This window comes from Sinohyriopsis cumingii, chromosome 14 (genome assembly GCF_028554795.1).
Source record: "Sinohyriopsis cumingii isolate HCF-2022 chromosome 14, ASM2855479v2, whole genome shotgun sequence".
NCBI lineage: Eukaryota > Metazoa > Mollusca > Bivalvia > Unionida > Unionidae > Sinohyriopsis > Sinohyriopsis cumingii.
In genome coordinates this window covers 113,368,426-113,385,383 of record NC_142974.1, presented here as the reverse complement: position 1 = coordinate 113,385,383, position 16,958 = coordinate 113,368,426, and the positions used below count along the sequence as shown (strand labels likewise).

Below are 16,958 nucleotides of genomic sequence, written 5' to 3'. Positions count from 1 at the left end.
CTTGTATACATCTCAAGACAATTCTTTCTAGGATGCTCTGTACCAAATTATGTAAAACAAGTTTCAAAGAGCAATTGTTGATGGACATATCATACCCCACGCACAATGGCTGTTGTTAAGCCATACCATAACGATCATGCAGCCTTCTGACCAGGTGAACTACACAAATACAAGTCCTACTGCATTCTGTCTGTCAAGATTGGTTCAAATGTGTGAAGTATGTTTGAGACATCTAAAATGTTTAAAATTCTTTATAACTAAAAACCACATCTGATGTCTAATTTGTATCCTTTTGTGAACTAATAAAACGTCAACTAGCCAAGTTATTTGTAATGTTCCAATTCTGTACTGTTTTTCCAAGAACTTCTGACTGATCTACATTTTGATTGGATACCAGAATCAAAGAAACATTAATGCTCTTCAACGTCAAGAGTTTGGTATCCAATATGATCAAATTATTTCTGTATATTTTGTATGCTTTAATATCTTGTAATAATTTCTAAATTCCCAGGAGAAGAAGAAGAAGAGAAAGTATTTTTATCATAAAAGATCATAAATATCTTTTGTACAAATATTCCAATACATCTACAACAATGGACTGTGTCCGGCATTGTTAAGAATGATCAGTATCACTGCAATAAATTATAAGATTCTTCATGCCAGGCTGCCTTTTGTCAAATTTAGTCAAATTTCATGGAGTGTTGTTTAGAAAGAATTAATTGCAATTCAACCCAAAATCTGATAATAAATTTAGACATTTCAGTCATTTAATGTCAGTGTTGTTCGGTCATTTATTTATGAATGGGGAGAGGTTTATTGTGCCTGCTGACACTCAGTTCTGTCTGCATCCACGCTATTACTTTTATCATTTTATTGGTTGTGACAGGCATCTTTATATATTCTACTAATGACTAAACATCGGTGCCAATAATATTGAATAGCATTAATAAAAGAATATCCAGGAACATTTATTTTTCATTATACAGTACAGACTGAATGTAGGGTTAAGGTACACACAACAGATGGGATGAAACTCTATTGATTTATACTGATAATTATGATTTGGTGAACGCTTAACTGTATAGTAATATTCACATTTGATAAAGTGTGTCAACGTTTCAATTACATACACAAAACAATAGAGAAAGCTAACTTATAACTCTCGTCGTTATGCTAAGGACTTTATCAGTAGACTGATGTGATCTCTAATGACTGTCAACATTGCTTGACACAAACACTGTCAGAAACTATGATGGCACGATACAAATTATGGTTTATCGTAAACCTACACAAACTGACCAGTACCTTGATTTTGACTCATACCATCCATTAGACAAGAAACTTTGGGTTGTCAGAACATTACATCACATAGCCAAAGTTGCCATATCTGATCCAACAGATTTAAAACAAAAACCAGACCATGTCAATGCTGCCCTCAAGAGGACAAAAATTAGATCAAAGTAACAATATTCTGAATGACAATGCCATGGAAAGAAGACCAACTGGAAGAATAGTTTCGAAAGGCAACATTGTCCTACCATAAGTAAAATGGACTTCTAAATTCCTGAAGCACATGTTCCAACAAGACAAAATTAATGTAAGTTTCAAACCGTACCAAACCCTAAGACAAATGTTAGTTTACCACAAGGATAGGTCTGATAACAGAGATATTTGTGGACCTATCTATCGTATTTATTGAAAAAGAAGAGGGTGAAAGTCAGTTCCATCATGCCTATACTGGGGATATGGAAAGAACAAGCTGGTATGAGGTATCATGACACATCCAAAATGTTTGCCCGTGGCCATGCTATAAACTGGAACTCTGTATAAATGCTAGATCGAGAACAAGCCTGGTTCGAGCTGGGATTTAAAGAATTGATTTACATAAGTGCACACAAACCGACGTTGAACAAGGACAGGAACAACCTGTTAACATCGCTCACCATTCCATCGAGCGATGTTGACAGTCAGTAGAGATCACATCAATGTGCTGAAGAAGTCCTTAGCGTAAGGATAAGAGCTTCAGGTCAGCTGTCTCTATTTTTTGTTTATGTAACTGAAAAGTTAAATAAACTGTAAATATGATAATCATGATCCTTATTGATCATAAGAACAACAATGCATGGAATATTTCAGAAAGTATTAAACAAAACCCTCACATGTGCATGTTCAAATGAAATGATTCAATTTGTTGTAATACGACTTAGAAGTTAAAACTTTCATTAAGGGTGAGAACTGCTTTAATCTACTCTCTGAATCACTAATTAGAAGCTATCAAACTTATGAAGGGACATAACTGCTTTAATCTACGCTCAGAATCGGATTGTGTTGTTTCTTTATATATGGTCGCTGACATTTCGAAGACCAAAGGATCACACATACAATATATAAAAATTCTTATTAGTAGAAATAACAATTCTTCTCAGTAAGACGTTGTATACACCATGGCAAATGCAATAAGACATGAAATTCATATGAGCATGCATTTTCCAAACTATCTATCTACCTATATATATATATATATATATATATATATATATATATATATATATATATATATATATATATATATATATATATATATTAGCCAAAATGTGACCTATGGTGGACGTACGAGCTACCTTTTGACAACTGCCGTCGCCTAAAGGATATATCTAGTGTCACCCAAAATGCAGACAAGATTTTCTACTATCTATGTGAAAATAAAACTGTATTAGCCACTTGATATATATAAATGAGATAGTAATATGGTGAAAACTTATTTTTAAGTCAGTTTTATTTAAAAGGATGCTTAGAGGTTTAAATTTGATTTTTTAAAAATATATATTTGCGGTGCAACCTTTCGGTGACATCATGTTTATTACGTATATCTTTGTTGGTAGCGTGTATGTTTATATCACTAAAATAGATGTTAAGTTTATTTTTGATCATCATCGTTTTTACGTTCGCACCGTTAGCATATATAATGAAATACCATAGCCCCAACAAATTAGCTAAATATTTTGACCACTTCTAGGTTTAACCCCTGCAGCGATACCTTCGATCGTAATGCGCATGCTTATATATTGGCCTAGTCAGCTTCCGGAAAAGCCGTCTCTATATTTTCAAAAATAATCTTGGTTTTGTAGTTGCCTTACAGAAAGCGCATTGTAATTACTGCAAATGTAATGCAGGGATTTGTCGACGTAACAGGGATCTAGCAGTCTAGCCAGTAGGAAGAATATTCCAAAGTATGGAAGAGGTTGGTTGATCATGCAATTTGACTGAATGTGACTGTTGCTTGTTTATTCCGTCAATAACTCCTGTTGAAACTGGTCCAAAATAGCTGGCAGTGACTTGCATCATTCTTAGATATAGTGCATACTGTAGATTAAAGATTGGCTTTTGATTTAATCTACATGCAATTTAGGTGCTGACGATAATACACAATGCCACACCATTATAGATGTGAGGTGTCTCTTATCGTTGCTTAGGGTAGTTTACCTATAAATGACTATTAGGATTAATGTCGTTTTCGCCCGTCAGCACAAGCATTCCATGCACGACGATTACCTATAAAAAATATCAAGTACAGACAAAATATCCCCAGGACAACATCCACCTCCCACCTCTTAAAAATAAAAGACAATATATAATTCCCTCCCCCAGTACTAGTTAATCCCCTTTAAAACTTGTTTTGACCAAAACAAATATACATATTTTTGTGTCACCAGGACCATTTTATTCTAAAGCTTAATGTGGGCCTCATTTGAGTAGATAAATTAAATTTGTGTGCCTATAAGATGTTAGATCATAACAGTTATAGATAAGGAGATTAAGATGCCTAATGATATAAGGACTTATTGCACGCAAATTTTGGGTTAAAAAAAAGTTGGGTCCAAAAATTGAGGCTTTTCTATCTGTATTTTGTAGTGCAACTGGATATTCCAGATTATTTGGTATCATTGTAGTGCTACATCCGTTTACCTTTCTATAATACCACCCACTTTAGTGCATCATGCATGACCATGACGCTACAGAGCTCGGCAGTAGGCTACTACCTCCTGCCCCGTAAAGTCGTCGCTAGGGGTTAATGTGTTAATATAATTTGTCAGTATCGTAAGCAACGAATATGTGTCTGTGGTGCCAGGAATGATAAGGTTTCTCACATGTCAGAAAAATGACAGTACAATTTTAATTGTAAGTAGTGGGAATTGTTTGCACTTAATCCCATTAATACAATGTAAGGTGTACACCCTGATATTGATGTTGTACGGGTCTTCTTACAAAAAAAACAGCGTTGAGTAGCATGTTCCCTGATTGATAGATAATGAAATACCATAGCCCCACAAATTTCGTTTTATGTCAGAGTTCTTTAATTTGTGAAATTCTATCGTGTGTTTTTAAGAAGAATTTCTGACAGCCATTAAATAGTTAATCTGCATTTTTGAAATAACTCTGAAAGCCCTATCTCCCTATATATGTTTAGTTAAATTATGCAAATGATTGTCGAGAAGTGTTTTCCATTTCATTTTGTAATAGCAAATATAATTTACTGGGAACATAAGATTTCTTGGGAACAAGATCATTTTAAAAAAATCTGAATATCCTTCAAGCTAGATAGTTTTCGATCTAGTCTGAACATATTTTTTCTGAAGATTTTGAGAAGTCATTTAAATTTGTCTATATGTCTTGTATTAACTTTGAAACTAGCAGCAGATCATCCTTATTTTAATCAATTATGTGACTCCATGCTATGTTTTGTTGTCAAATTTTGTACAGTTTCATGGAGTGGAGATTGAGAAAAATGTCTGCCACATTATCCACAATCTGAATATATTGTTAGACATTTTTGATCAATTAGTGTTCAGTGTAGTTGCCTGTAATTCAATCCCCAACCATTATTTTTATGAATTTACTGATTTTAAAAGTTGCTTTCATGCTTTCTACTAATGGCTAAAATATAAAATACAAAACAAAATCAATACTGGAATATCCATGCGGATTTATGTTTCAAAACACAGTTTATGAAAATTTCCTGCCAAACTTAATTACTTTAACCAAATTAAAATAATGAAAATAAAGATTGTGTGGAGGGTTTTAATAATCCTACATTATAGAGGATCCAAACGAAGAAACTAACTTTCAATGTATTGATAATCATGTTTCATCATTGATCATAAGCATAAATATTAAAAAATATTATGAGATTATATTTAACCTATACCCTCTGTTGAGCATATGCTACTGTAATGATTAGGTATTGATGAAGTGCTACTTTGCAACCATCAAACATTATCAAGGGATGTAACTGCATGAATTCACTCCTTTAATCAGAATGAGTTATATCCATTCATACAGCTTCATGCACCTTTCAAGTTCAATAGACCACAAGAGTTACATATAGGTGCAATAGGAATAAACCTCCTTCCACAATATAGCAAAATACAAAAAATAGCAAATTTTATAAATGCACCCATTAATAAATTGTAATTAAAAACTGGGTAGCACAGGTTCAGCATTTAAAACTAGCCAGATTCGATATAAGTTGTAAAAATATATTTTCAAGTAAACTCATTTAAAATGCATTTACATGCTTATCATTTATCAGTTAGTTTCGATTGTTATAAATTGTTTATGATATGTATTAAAACAACTAGAGTGGACTTATTCAAATATGTCTTTTCATATTTAACCTTTTTGGGTCTGACAACAAGGACAATTTCAAATAACACAAAAGAAAACTCGAATATTCATATCAACTGACCTTCTCCCCAATCTCACCAAATGCCCTTGGCTTGGCAATTATATTGAACTGTTCCATTATCCTCAATATGTGATCTTTGTTGGCGTGAAGTTGTGGATGCTTATCCTTTGTCCAGATAGCATCTGTAAAAAACAAACGAAACTTGTTTTATATTTATCATTCTACTAAAATATAAATTATGAGATATGAGGTTAATATATTCTGTTAAATGCATTTATGACATATTATTTACATTGTTATGGGTCACAGACTTGAAACATCCTGATGACATCATGCACACATGCCTAGGAGTAAAAGCTACTAATAGGCATTCATGCAAGAGGAGAGTCAAAACTCTGACTCACATCAGTAGTCAACTAAGCCACTATTATAACCTGAACACGCACCTTTCAGACTGGAATGTGACAAGTCACAAATGCATCTACACATGCACATACAACAGCAAACATTTCCATGATTAATACTGACTGTAAATTTACTAAGCCAACTGGTGTTTTCCATTTCTGTCGACAGTCTTGATCTCCACCATGCTAATTATTTTATTACCGATAAACATCAATCACAGTTTACTAATTGTACCGAAACTTCTTTGTACTGTTGTGAGAAGACCAAAATAGACAGGTTTTCATGAAAGCATCCATAATGAGATGATTTTACCACCTCCATTAGTCACACTTGTTATTATTGATGCGGTTACGACAACAATTCTAACTGGTTTACTCTTACTAGTTGACACAGTGATGATTTATACTACAATCACAACAACAGTGGCTGCTGCAACAATTATGCAAATACAGTCTGGAACCACACACATGCATTTGTATTTCCTGAGCAGTGTGGTTCTCTCTGAGATTTCATCTTGGATTTGTTGGTCAGCTTCAGTTATTTTTCTCACCCTGGTAATATTGAGTGTCCATTCTAATTTTTTTTAATAATAATAATGTCAAAGAATAGTATTAATGTTTGACAAGCCAAACCTGATCAGGTGCAACACACACATGTACTTCCAATCAATTACTCATTATTACTGATACGACTCATATAATCATAGGCAATATTTAATTGGGAAATATTTACATTTGCAACAATTGTGCCTTCTTGTGGTGTGGCATTATGGTCATGTAAAACTATACTAATTACACCATTGAATAATGTCTGATATTATCATTATTGTCTTTGCCCAATAATTGTTATACAGAGAATTGCATCTTTATTAATGTTGTTAAATGCAACCTTGGGTTCAGAGATGAATTCCACTTCTTCTTTGCAGAAATGATCTCCAAGTGTTGTTATGCAAGGTGATGCAGTCAGTCAACACGTTAATGCAATAACATTTATGAAATAATTTATCTAATCTCCAGAGATGGTTAAGTGAACTCCATATACTGTATTCCTTAACGTCATTAAATAAGTAATGACACTGATATTGCGTACATGTCAAAGATGTTTAAATTTCTTAACACATTCACTGGTATGAAATATATATGCTAATAAAACAGAATATGTATTTACTAATATTTGTATCAGACTTCAACCAAGAGGAAATGAATAAATATGATATAACAAACGGACAAACCAACAAGCTCTGGGGTAAGAATTCCTTTGTCCTTGAAGTCAAGCCATTTTTGTGTGATGGCAATGTCAGCAGGGCTGTTTGACTGAGGGTCATTGTCAGCATTACTATCAGCAGGGCTGTTTGACTGAGGGCCATTTTCAGCAGTACTGTCAGCAGGGCAGTTTGACTGAGTGCCATTTTCAGCATTACTGCCAGCAGGGTAGTTTGACTGAGGGCCATTTTGAACATTACTGTCAGCAGGGCTGTTTGACTGAGGGCCATTTGCAGCATTACTGTCAGCAGGGCTGTTTGACTGAGAGCCATTTTCAGCATGGCTTTCTGGTAGGTTAGGATGAGCATTGATGAGAAGTTTCAGGGCATCAATCAACCACTTTGGGTCCAACACAATATTGTCTCTCAATACTTCAATGCTGAAAAATGATATTCATAAGATGTGGAATTAAGCAATGATTCTTCTCTGATATATAACAATTGAATAGGGTAGCAGATGTTCCTATCTCATGTGAGATTAATAACCATCTTAGGTATGAATGAAACAATATACAGTCAGGCTACAACTCTATAAAAAATCTTTTAAACATTGTTAATTTTTTTTACTTTAATATTTGAATATTTATAGTTTCTATTTATTCTAATATTAATTAAAGATTGATACAGAATTAACAAGGATGGTCAAGTTTAATTTAATTTGTTGTTACATTTTCATACATTTGTTATGTGATGCATTATTTTTCAGCTTGATTACTAGAGATTGTTCAATTCCCTAAGAAGTTTTATTTTGCTAATGTATATCTATGTTATTGCAATTTATGGCTCATATTTGAGAACACTATATTTTTCTTTTTTCTGTAAAGGAGATACTTCAGCATAAATTCTGTAATTCATAACAGACCTCATCAAAGAATACTTCTCCGCTTTTAAAAGAAAAATTGGTAATTAATTTATGTTTTTTATCAAGTATGGTCAAATTAAATTCAATGCCATTCAGCAAGAAATTGTTACATGATTGTCTATATATTATAGTGGTGTATTTCACAAGTAAAAAATATTCATGCCAGGATGCTTTCTGTCAGATATAGTCCAGTCCTACTCAGGAGTTTTTCAGCAGTTGTTGAAAGGTACTGATGTTTCTTTCATTGCATCAGTGACCATATTTTCACTCAACTATTGAAAACTGCATTCATTATTATAGCAGAAGATGTCATTTGTTTTTTTTTGGGGGGGGGTGCTGCTGCTTTTTTCAATCCTAAGGTGTTTTCTTTCATGGTTGGTCCTGTTCTGTAGTCTCTGAAAAATCATTTAATCTTTTGTTGGTGTTTATAGTAACAGCTACTATATTTGATGATATATATGCAATGTTTGACTACAATAGGATGGGACATAAAATGTGCAACCCACATTATAGTGGGATATAAAGTGTGCAGCCCTCATTATAATGGGATATAAATTGTGTAGCCCGCATTAGGATGGGACAAAAAATGTGCGACCCACATTAGATTGGGAAAAAAGTGCACAACCCTCATTAGATTGGAATATAAAGTGTACAACCATCATGAGGATGGGATATACAGTGTATAATCCTCTTTATGATATGATATAATGTGTACATACCTCATTTGGATGGGATGCAATTTGAGTGACCCTCATTAGAATGTTATCTAAAGTCTGCAACCTTCATAATGCTGCTGTTTATGTTTGAAATTTTTCAGGTTGTGTAAGTGACATTTAAACTCCTTAACTTGAGAACTTAACTGGTATTGATGGGTTGAGATTTAGCAGTCTGTGATAATTATAAAGCTTTCATTTGGATGTGTTTGCTTAAAGGGGACCAACTCTAATTATATTTATACATAAAGTTGTGAGTACTGCATGGTAGATTGGTCTGTATTCAAAGTCTCAATTATTGATCACAGGTATTGACATTAATTGACTTCTTTTAGAATAATAACCATACATATTAAAGTCCATCAAATTAATGTTTGTGAAGGACAAGAAGATCTGAATGCTCATGTATACAAGATGTTGTAAACATCCCACCAATCATCACCCCAACTGTTCACCACACTCTGAACCTCACTAACCTGTGCTTTCCTATGCTACAGCATATGCTTATGGACCCTGAATATTTGAGTTACTGATGAAGAGCTGGAGCTTGGTAACTTTGATTTTACTGTATCTTGGACACCTGTAGTTTCTGATGCTCTAATTTGCATCCTAAAACAAATCATCTCATTTTTTAGCCGAGTTTTCAATGCAAACTTATACAAGTAAGACTTGCTTATTGTTTCTTCTGATATTTTGAAGTCTAAATATTTTGGAAGAGCTAGTTTATCTCAGTGACTACAATCCTTTTTCTCACAGTATGGATACAAAAGATTACTATCTACTCATATGCCAAAGTTTTCTTCATTTTAATGGCAGTTTTTATTGGCTACATCATGTTGAAGAAATTAAAACTAAATGCCTCTCCCATGGGTAAACTGAGGCAGAGCAATTAAGCGGACCGTGGGTAGGTTTTGAACCCATGCATCCAGGACACACGGTACTAATTCAACTCCAATAGTAAACATATGGAAACATCATCATATTCAAAATTCAATAACTTAAAATTTCTGGGTGCTGATGATGAGACCTATAATTCTCCATGCAAATCTAACCTTGGTGCAAGCGTATTTGTGGAGAACACCATATGACCCGCGGCATTTTGTTTACATACATGTGCATGAAACACGTTATTGATTCTGCACCAAATGAATCAGGTACTACTTTCATTATTGAGTACTCCTGAGTCTTGCCTGTAAGAATGTTAAAATTGCATCAGTAGAAATTTGTCTATATTTTTTTAAGTACATATAGAATAAGCTCTCAAAAGATAGTTTTAGTAAAATTTTAATTTTCATTATTAACCAATTATGGACCACCAAACCCGTAAAAACTCTATTATTTCTTCACCCATTTCTAGACTGGCTCACAGTTCTTCCGTATAATTAGTACTGTGTGTCCTCCAGCATTCTGAGTCCAATGCTGTAGCATTAATGGTGCACTGATGAAGGCAACTAGAATAAATACGTGTAAAAAGATTTATTTCTGGTTTACAGCTTTGGCGAGATTTAGGTTTCATAAATGTGCTCCACAATGTTAATACAGTTCGATGGAAATACCTGTATCAGTGATTTCACATCCTGTTTGGAAATAATGGCTTAAACTACTAATAAGAAAATCTACTGCAAACAAGTATTTGCAGCATTAATACCATTATTATACCGATACCTGGCTTATAATCTTACTTGAAGTAGATGATTGTTCCTGTTTCATGTAGATATTTAAGAAAGAGATCCAATTCTTCGCTTTCTTTTATTTGGACAGCACCTTCCTTGTTTAACTCTTCCACAGTACTGCGAGAAACCACCTGCAATTGCAAGTTGACAAAGCACTTGTTTAGTATGTATAATTTATGAATAAAATATTCAACTGCTTTAATAATGTCATTTTGTGACACTGTTATTACATTATGTAGCCACCACTTGACAAGACATATGATGATAATTGACCTTGTCAATATTTATATTAACATATGCATGCTAGTTTGATCTTGCCAATATTCATTTAGATACGGATATTTTATTTTGACCTTACCAATACTCAGATATATGTAGGTATCTTCACTGAACTTTGCCTATTTCTGACTTAGCTTACAGTTTAGCTGGATCACATCAGTAACGAGTTCTGCACTCATCAGCAATGAATATGTATGTAGGAGGTTACATTAATGACCCTGCCATTATCCAAGTGAACTTATTAAAAGGCCTGATCACATAAGTGAGGTGATGTACTTTCTGTAACCATCAGCCACTGCATGTGTATACCACTGGGTACCCTGATGATGCTGACAGTATTCAAGGAATTTACAACCAGGCTTAATCAGCTCAGTTGTCGATTCTGTATCCATCAACAACTGGACATTTATGTCACATGCAACACAGATGAGTTTACCAACATTCATCAACAAATGGATGCATATGCCAGATCCAACACATTTGACTTTGCCAATATCCAAACAAACTTATAGTTTAGGTTGATCACCTCAGTTATATGTCATGTATACTGCATTGATCCTACAGAATACATTGTCCGACATCAACAGCAGCATGTGGGTATTACATAATATAGCATCTGACATGCATCAGAAACCGCATGTGTATGCTAGAGGCTACAATGCTATACCTCCATCAATAACAGCACATGTATTCTACATGTTACAGTGTCAGACATCAAACACCCATCAACAAAAGCATGTGTATGCTACATGTGTATGTTACAGTCTACAATGCCATACCGCCATCAATAACAGCTCGTGTATGCTACAGGCTACAATGCCATATATCAGAAATACATAATTAACAGCATGTGTACGCTACAGGCAAGACGGTCAGACATCTGACATCCAACAACAACTGTATCATACAATCTACAGGCAAAAGTGTCAGACATCAGACATCCAACAACAACTGTATGATACATCTACAGGAAATAGTGTCAGACATTTGACATCCAACAGTCAGGAGAAGTAGACAATTATGCTTTGATGTTTCAAATCAGGAAAATGGAGTGTGCAGTTCTTTTACCCATGTATACATTTGCAACTGTACTAAATTGCAGAGAAGAAAAAATAATGCAGTTATTGTCTATGAATTTAGCATGGGCAAAATTTAAATCGTCTTGACATCCAACAACAACTGCATCATACAATCTACAGTGTCAGACATAATTATTTTATCACGAAGAGCTTGTGTACACCTACAGGCTACAGTGTCATACATCAGGCAGGCAGCAACAGCAACATATAACAAAATACCAATAAGAAGAAATTTGTTTTGTTCTAAATACAGCTGACAGAAGAAAAGTGATAAATGACCTAACAGAATACAAGATTTTGCTCAATTATCGTTACTTTCTTTCCCCTTACCAACAAACGCACATTATATACGCAACTCATTTGTGACAGATAATCAAATTGTAAATATTGATGATGATAAATCAAGGCATTGTGACTGATATACACGATGTTCTGTGCAAAATTTCTTACAAATTTTAATAGCATCTGCATTTCTAGTTTAAAGCCTGCTCATAAATAGGTTATGCATTTCATTTTGTCAATAAAAATGGACTGTAGTTTAGTAATTTAAAATTTCATCATGGCATTTCAAAATTTAAAACAGCAATCCTATCATTGGATTGTTCTTGTTTTAGAAATGAAGCTTTATGTGACGGTGAAGGCCGAGAAGGTACAGGACAGCTGTTCTGATAAATAGTTGATATATGAACATTTTGACAGAAAATTACTAGAAGCCAAAAGTAAACATATCAAAATATATTACGTTGCATCATGTTTGTATATGGTTTTATCAAAGATATTATCATTTTCTTCCAGATTGAAAATGAATAGACAAAAAATATCAAGTAGCAGTGGCAATTTACATGCATTGATATACATATTGGTATTTTGCTGTATGACTCAATATAATACAATGTTGTATGAGTGGTGTAGGCACCTGGATATTTGTATTTTCATACATGCACTGATACTTCATATATATCTTAATGGTGTATATGTGGTGTAGCTGCCTGGACATTGTATTTTAATATACATACTGGTACTTCACTGTACAACTTAATATTTATCATTATGTTTTGTGTCATGTGCTTGCCAGGCATTGCCAGACATTGTAGTTTAATATACACACTGTTACTTCACCATACAGCTTAATAGTTATCATTATTTTGTGTGTCATGTGCTTGCCAGACATAGAATTTTAATACACATACTGGTACTTCCCTGTATGACTTAATGTTTATCATTATGTTGTGTGTCATATGCTTGCTAGGTATAGTATTTTAATATACATACAGGTACTTCACTGTATGACTTAACGTATATCATAATATTGTATGAGGGGTTTAGTTTCCAAGGCCTGTTATGTCTTCTGAAACTGAATGAAATATGTGTATGTTCAGGCAGAAAATAAACATAATATTTATTGCCACAAAATATATAATATTTTAAAAATGCAATATAGATGATATCAAAATTTCCTGGCATGAAACAGTTTTTAATTATGGCATGAACATTGACCCTTGTGTTTTCCCCATGAAAACTGGGCCCTTGCATTTAAATATTGATCAGATGGATATATTGGTGCAACAGGATGGATATAATTTGATCAGCTGAATTGTCTAGAGTATTTACTGGTATATAGATTTATCAGATTGATTGATTGGAGTACCTGGTGGGATATAACATAATCAAATGGATTGATTGGAGAACCTGTATGAATATAAAATAGGCAAATGGATTGATTGGAGTTCCTGGAGGGATATAAATTGTTGTAATGGATTGATTCAAGAACCTGGAGGGACATAAGTTGATCACATGGACTGGTTGGAAGGAAATAATCAGATTGAATCATTTGATTACTCAGAAGGATACTGAGTGATCAGATGGATTGATTGATATACTTGAAGGATATAATTTGATTGATTGACTTGAATAATGTTTAATTATAGTGATATAAAGTGACCAGAGAAAACAATTTTGTGTAAGGACTTGTGAATGACTATTATTTGTAATTTAGTGTCAATCATTTGGTTGTGAGGAGTTTTGTTGTTTATGATGATAGACATATACATCTGTATGGGAATTATCAGTATTTACTTTTTCATTATCATCATTGTAAGTTGTACAAGTTTTAACATCAACTCAGAGTAATTAGGTTGTGATCTTTACGATAAAGACATATTTTGCCAATTCTACTGTATTACAGTCTCAGATACATGTAGACAGAATTTATGGTCGTGACAATAAAGTGAATCAAGTATTTCTAGCCTGGGATTCGGTCACCTGTAATCATATTCAACATACTGAAAATTCTGACTCCAGAAAGAATTCCTGTGAAAACTACATACACACAATGGTATATTTAAAGTGATATGTAGAAAGACTTTGCAACTGTTTTTGTTAGTCAAACTGTAGATTAAGAGAAGTATCAGTTTTGGTGACTATGTGCATACACCACAAATATGCATGAATATATCCATACTCCACATAAATCACATGAATATATGTATATTCCACACAATCAGCATGACTATTTGTGTACTCCGTTCATACTGCATGACTAAAAATTATGCAGTTCATAAAAGTATTCCCAAAACAATATGTTTGTATTAAAGCATATGAGTGGCACATTAAGGATAAAAATCTCACACAATTTACCAAAGGCAGACCAAATTATTTCATACAATCTCAGTCTAGCAGGATGAACATCAATATAGTTAATCTGACATGGAATGATATCACATCACAACATATCCTTGTAATGTTCAATTAGTGTAACAACTGTATGGAATTTCTCTAAAGTGCTTGTCTGTGAAGTATTGAAAAACAAAAAATCTGAAAATGTTTCCGTTAATGAAATTATTGAACAAGACATTCCTGGAAGGGACTGAGGTCAACCGTATGAGTATTTACAGAATTCAAGATAAGACCATTTCTTCTTTTTAAGTGATATTCTTGAGCAACAAGATTTTCAAATAAGCAGCTGTAATGGCCATACTGTATGTATGATCTGCACCATTTTCATTTAGGACAAACTAAATATCATTAGAAGAAATGTTCTGGAAGCCCCATGCCAGTAACACCTTCCATTTACAATACCCTAAAACTCATTAAAAAAGACAAGGAGTCACAACAAAATTTTCAAGTTGGCTGCTGTAAGGGTTATAACTGATGTAAGAAGAATATGACTTCCCGTTATGAACAATAAGGCATCACAAGAAGACATTCATTTAAAACCCTATGCTAATAGGACTACTGATTCAAAAAGAATTGCAATTATATAATTCTTAGATGGCATAGTTGGTGCTCATAATGGGAGTCCCTGCAGCAATACTTTCAATATAGGAACAACATGATATCATGTGAAGTTTGCTTGTGAAAACCCCATGTTGATATCACTTTCCACATAACATCAACAATATATTCACAATGGCTGTTATGGTGGCTATATTGCATGTTACATAAACATGATTTACATTCAAGACCAACTAGACTTATTATGCTGATATGACCCTAGCTACCATTTTGGAAAAGTGTTACAAAGATTTTCAAAAAGACAACTGTCTTGGCCATATTGGATGGATAAATGCCCACATTTTTCATATCATGAGACAACATGAAATGGTAAGAAATCTTCTGGTGAAACCATCCAGGAAGATAGAAAGATCCATTCAGTCATAGTGATAACATTTTCAAGATGTCGGCTAAGGTGGCCATACTGGATGTCCAACAATTAGCATTTTCATCTTGGGTCAACTAGACCTTTGAATGATTGTGTAAGTATAGTTTCAAGGTAACCCTCATCTGATGATTAAAACAATGATTGAAGCAAATGATGAAAAGTAAATTCTGTGGTGATTCAAGAGACAGCAAACAGTCTAAAATATTCAAAGCTTAAAATGAAACACAAACTAAATACTGAATTAGGTTTTCTGTTTACAAATTTGACCAATTTCAGAAACAGGAATCTGTTATAAAATGTCACACACTCACACACACACATACACACACATCTCAAAACACAATGATACAGTTGAAGATAAATTGCAATTTTGAGTATATAACCAGTAAAAACGTTCATTGGCAAAAGTTGGAAAAACTAAATACCAAAATGTGGGCTGAGTGTCTAAGGGGGTGAATCTCCCCCAGAAGCAAAAGAATGAGCGATTTTGCCATTATACATTTGCATGAAAATTGTAATTCACGAATAAAACATGCTCATTCTTTAGTATGATGCACATACCCAGTGAATCATTATAAAATACTTTAAATTCTCATTGTAAACTTTGAAAACAAAAAATGTGCTTCCTTTATCTCAAGACAATTATTTCATTATTATTTGGAAATGTGAAAATTCAGGACGTCAATATAAAATCCAAATGGAAATGTTTGATACATTATAAATCAGGATCAAACAAATTAGAATTTCCTTCCATCATTATATATATATATATATATATATATATATATATATATATATATATATATATATATATATATGTGTGTGTGTGTGTGTGTGTGTGTGTGTGTGTCTTTCAGTTAACAAGCACCTACAATTTATTATTCTAAAAGACTCGCATTCAATCTAAATTTCATTCATTTACTCAATGAATAAACGTGTCAAAGTTTTAGTCAGCCATGTAAACATTCTGATTGGCAACCCAGGTTCCGATCAAAGGGAAGTCAAATTAAATGTGAAAATGATCTGTTTTGTTGTAGGTTCATACATATCAATCCCATAAGAGGTATAAGCATAATTATTGCTAATATCTGTGTCCAAAAAGCGCAACCAGAGCGCAAAAGTGTAATATATATATATATATATATATACTACATGCCATAAATAAAGAAATCTGTATCAAAAACGTACATTTATTGCTGTTACTGACCTGGCTCTGGAGTTAGTTAAAACTCTTGTCATAAATCAGCTTGGTCCAAATAGATCAGTATGAGAAAACAGACACAAAACAAAATGATAAATTATTTATCAGTAACATTCACATTAGCTTGTCTACATCGTA

At 33.4% G+C, this 16,958-nt stretch overlaps 1 protein-coding gene across 1 annotated transcript in view; it reads right to left on the bottom strand.

Annotated features, from left to right (window-relative positions):
* The window catches only part of LOC149784628 (uncharacterized), a 66,442-nt gene that overhangs the window by 12,926 nt on the left and 36,558 nt on the right, over positions 1 to 16,958 (bottom strand). The window contains exons 8-10 of the mRNA XM_089933019.1: positions 10,610 to 10,731; positions 7,323 to 7,732; positions 5,747 to 5,868 (exon numbers count right to left, since the gene is read on the bottom strand). Coding sequence (XP_089789145.1) covers positions 5,747 to 5,868; positions 7,323 to 7,732; positions 10,610 to 10,731 — 654 coding nt within the window. The remainder of the gene's footprint in view (positions 1 to 5,746; positions 5,869 to 7,322; positions 7,733 to 10,609; positions 10,732 to 16,958) is intronic.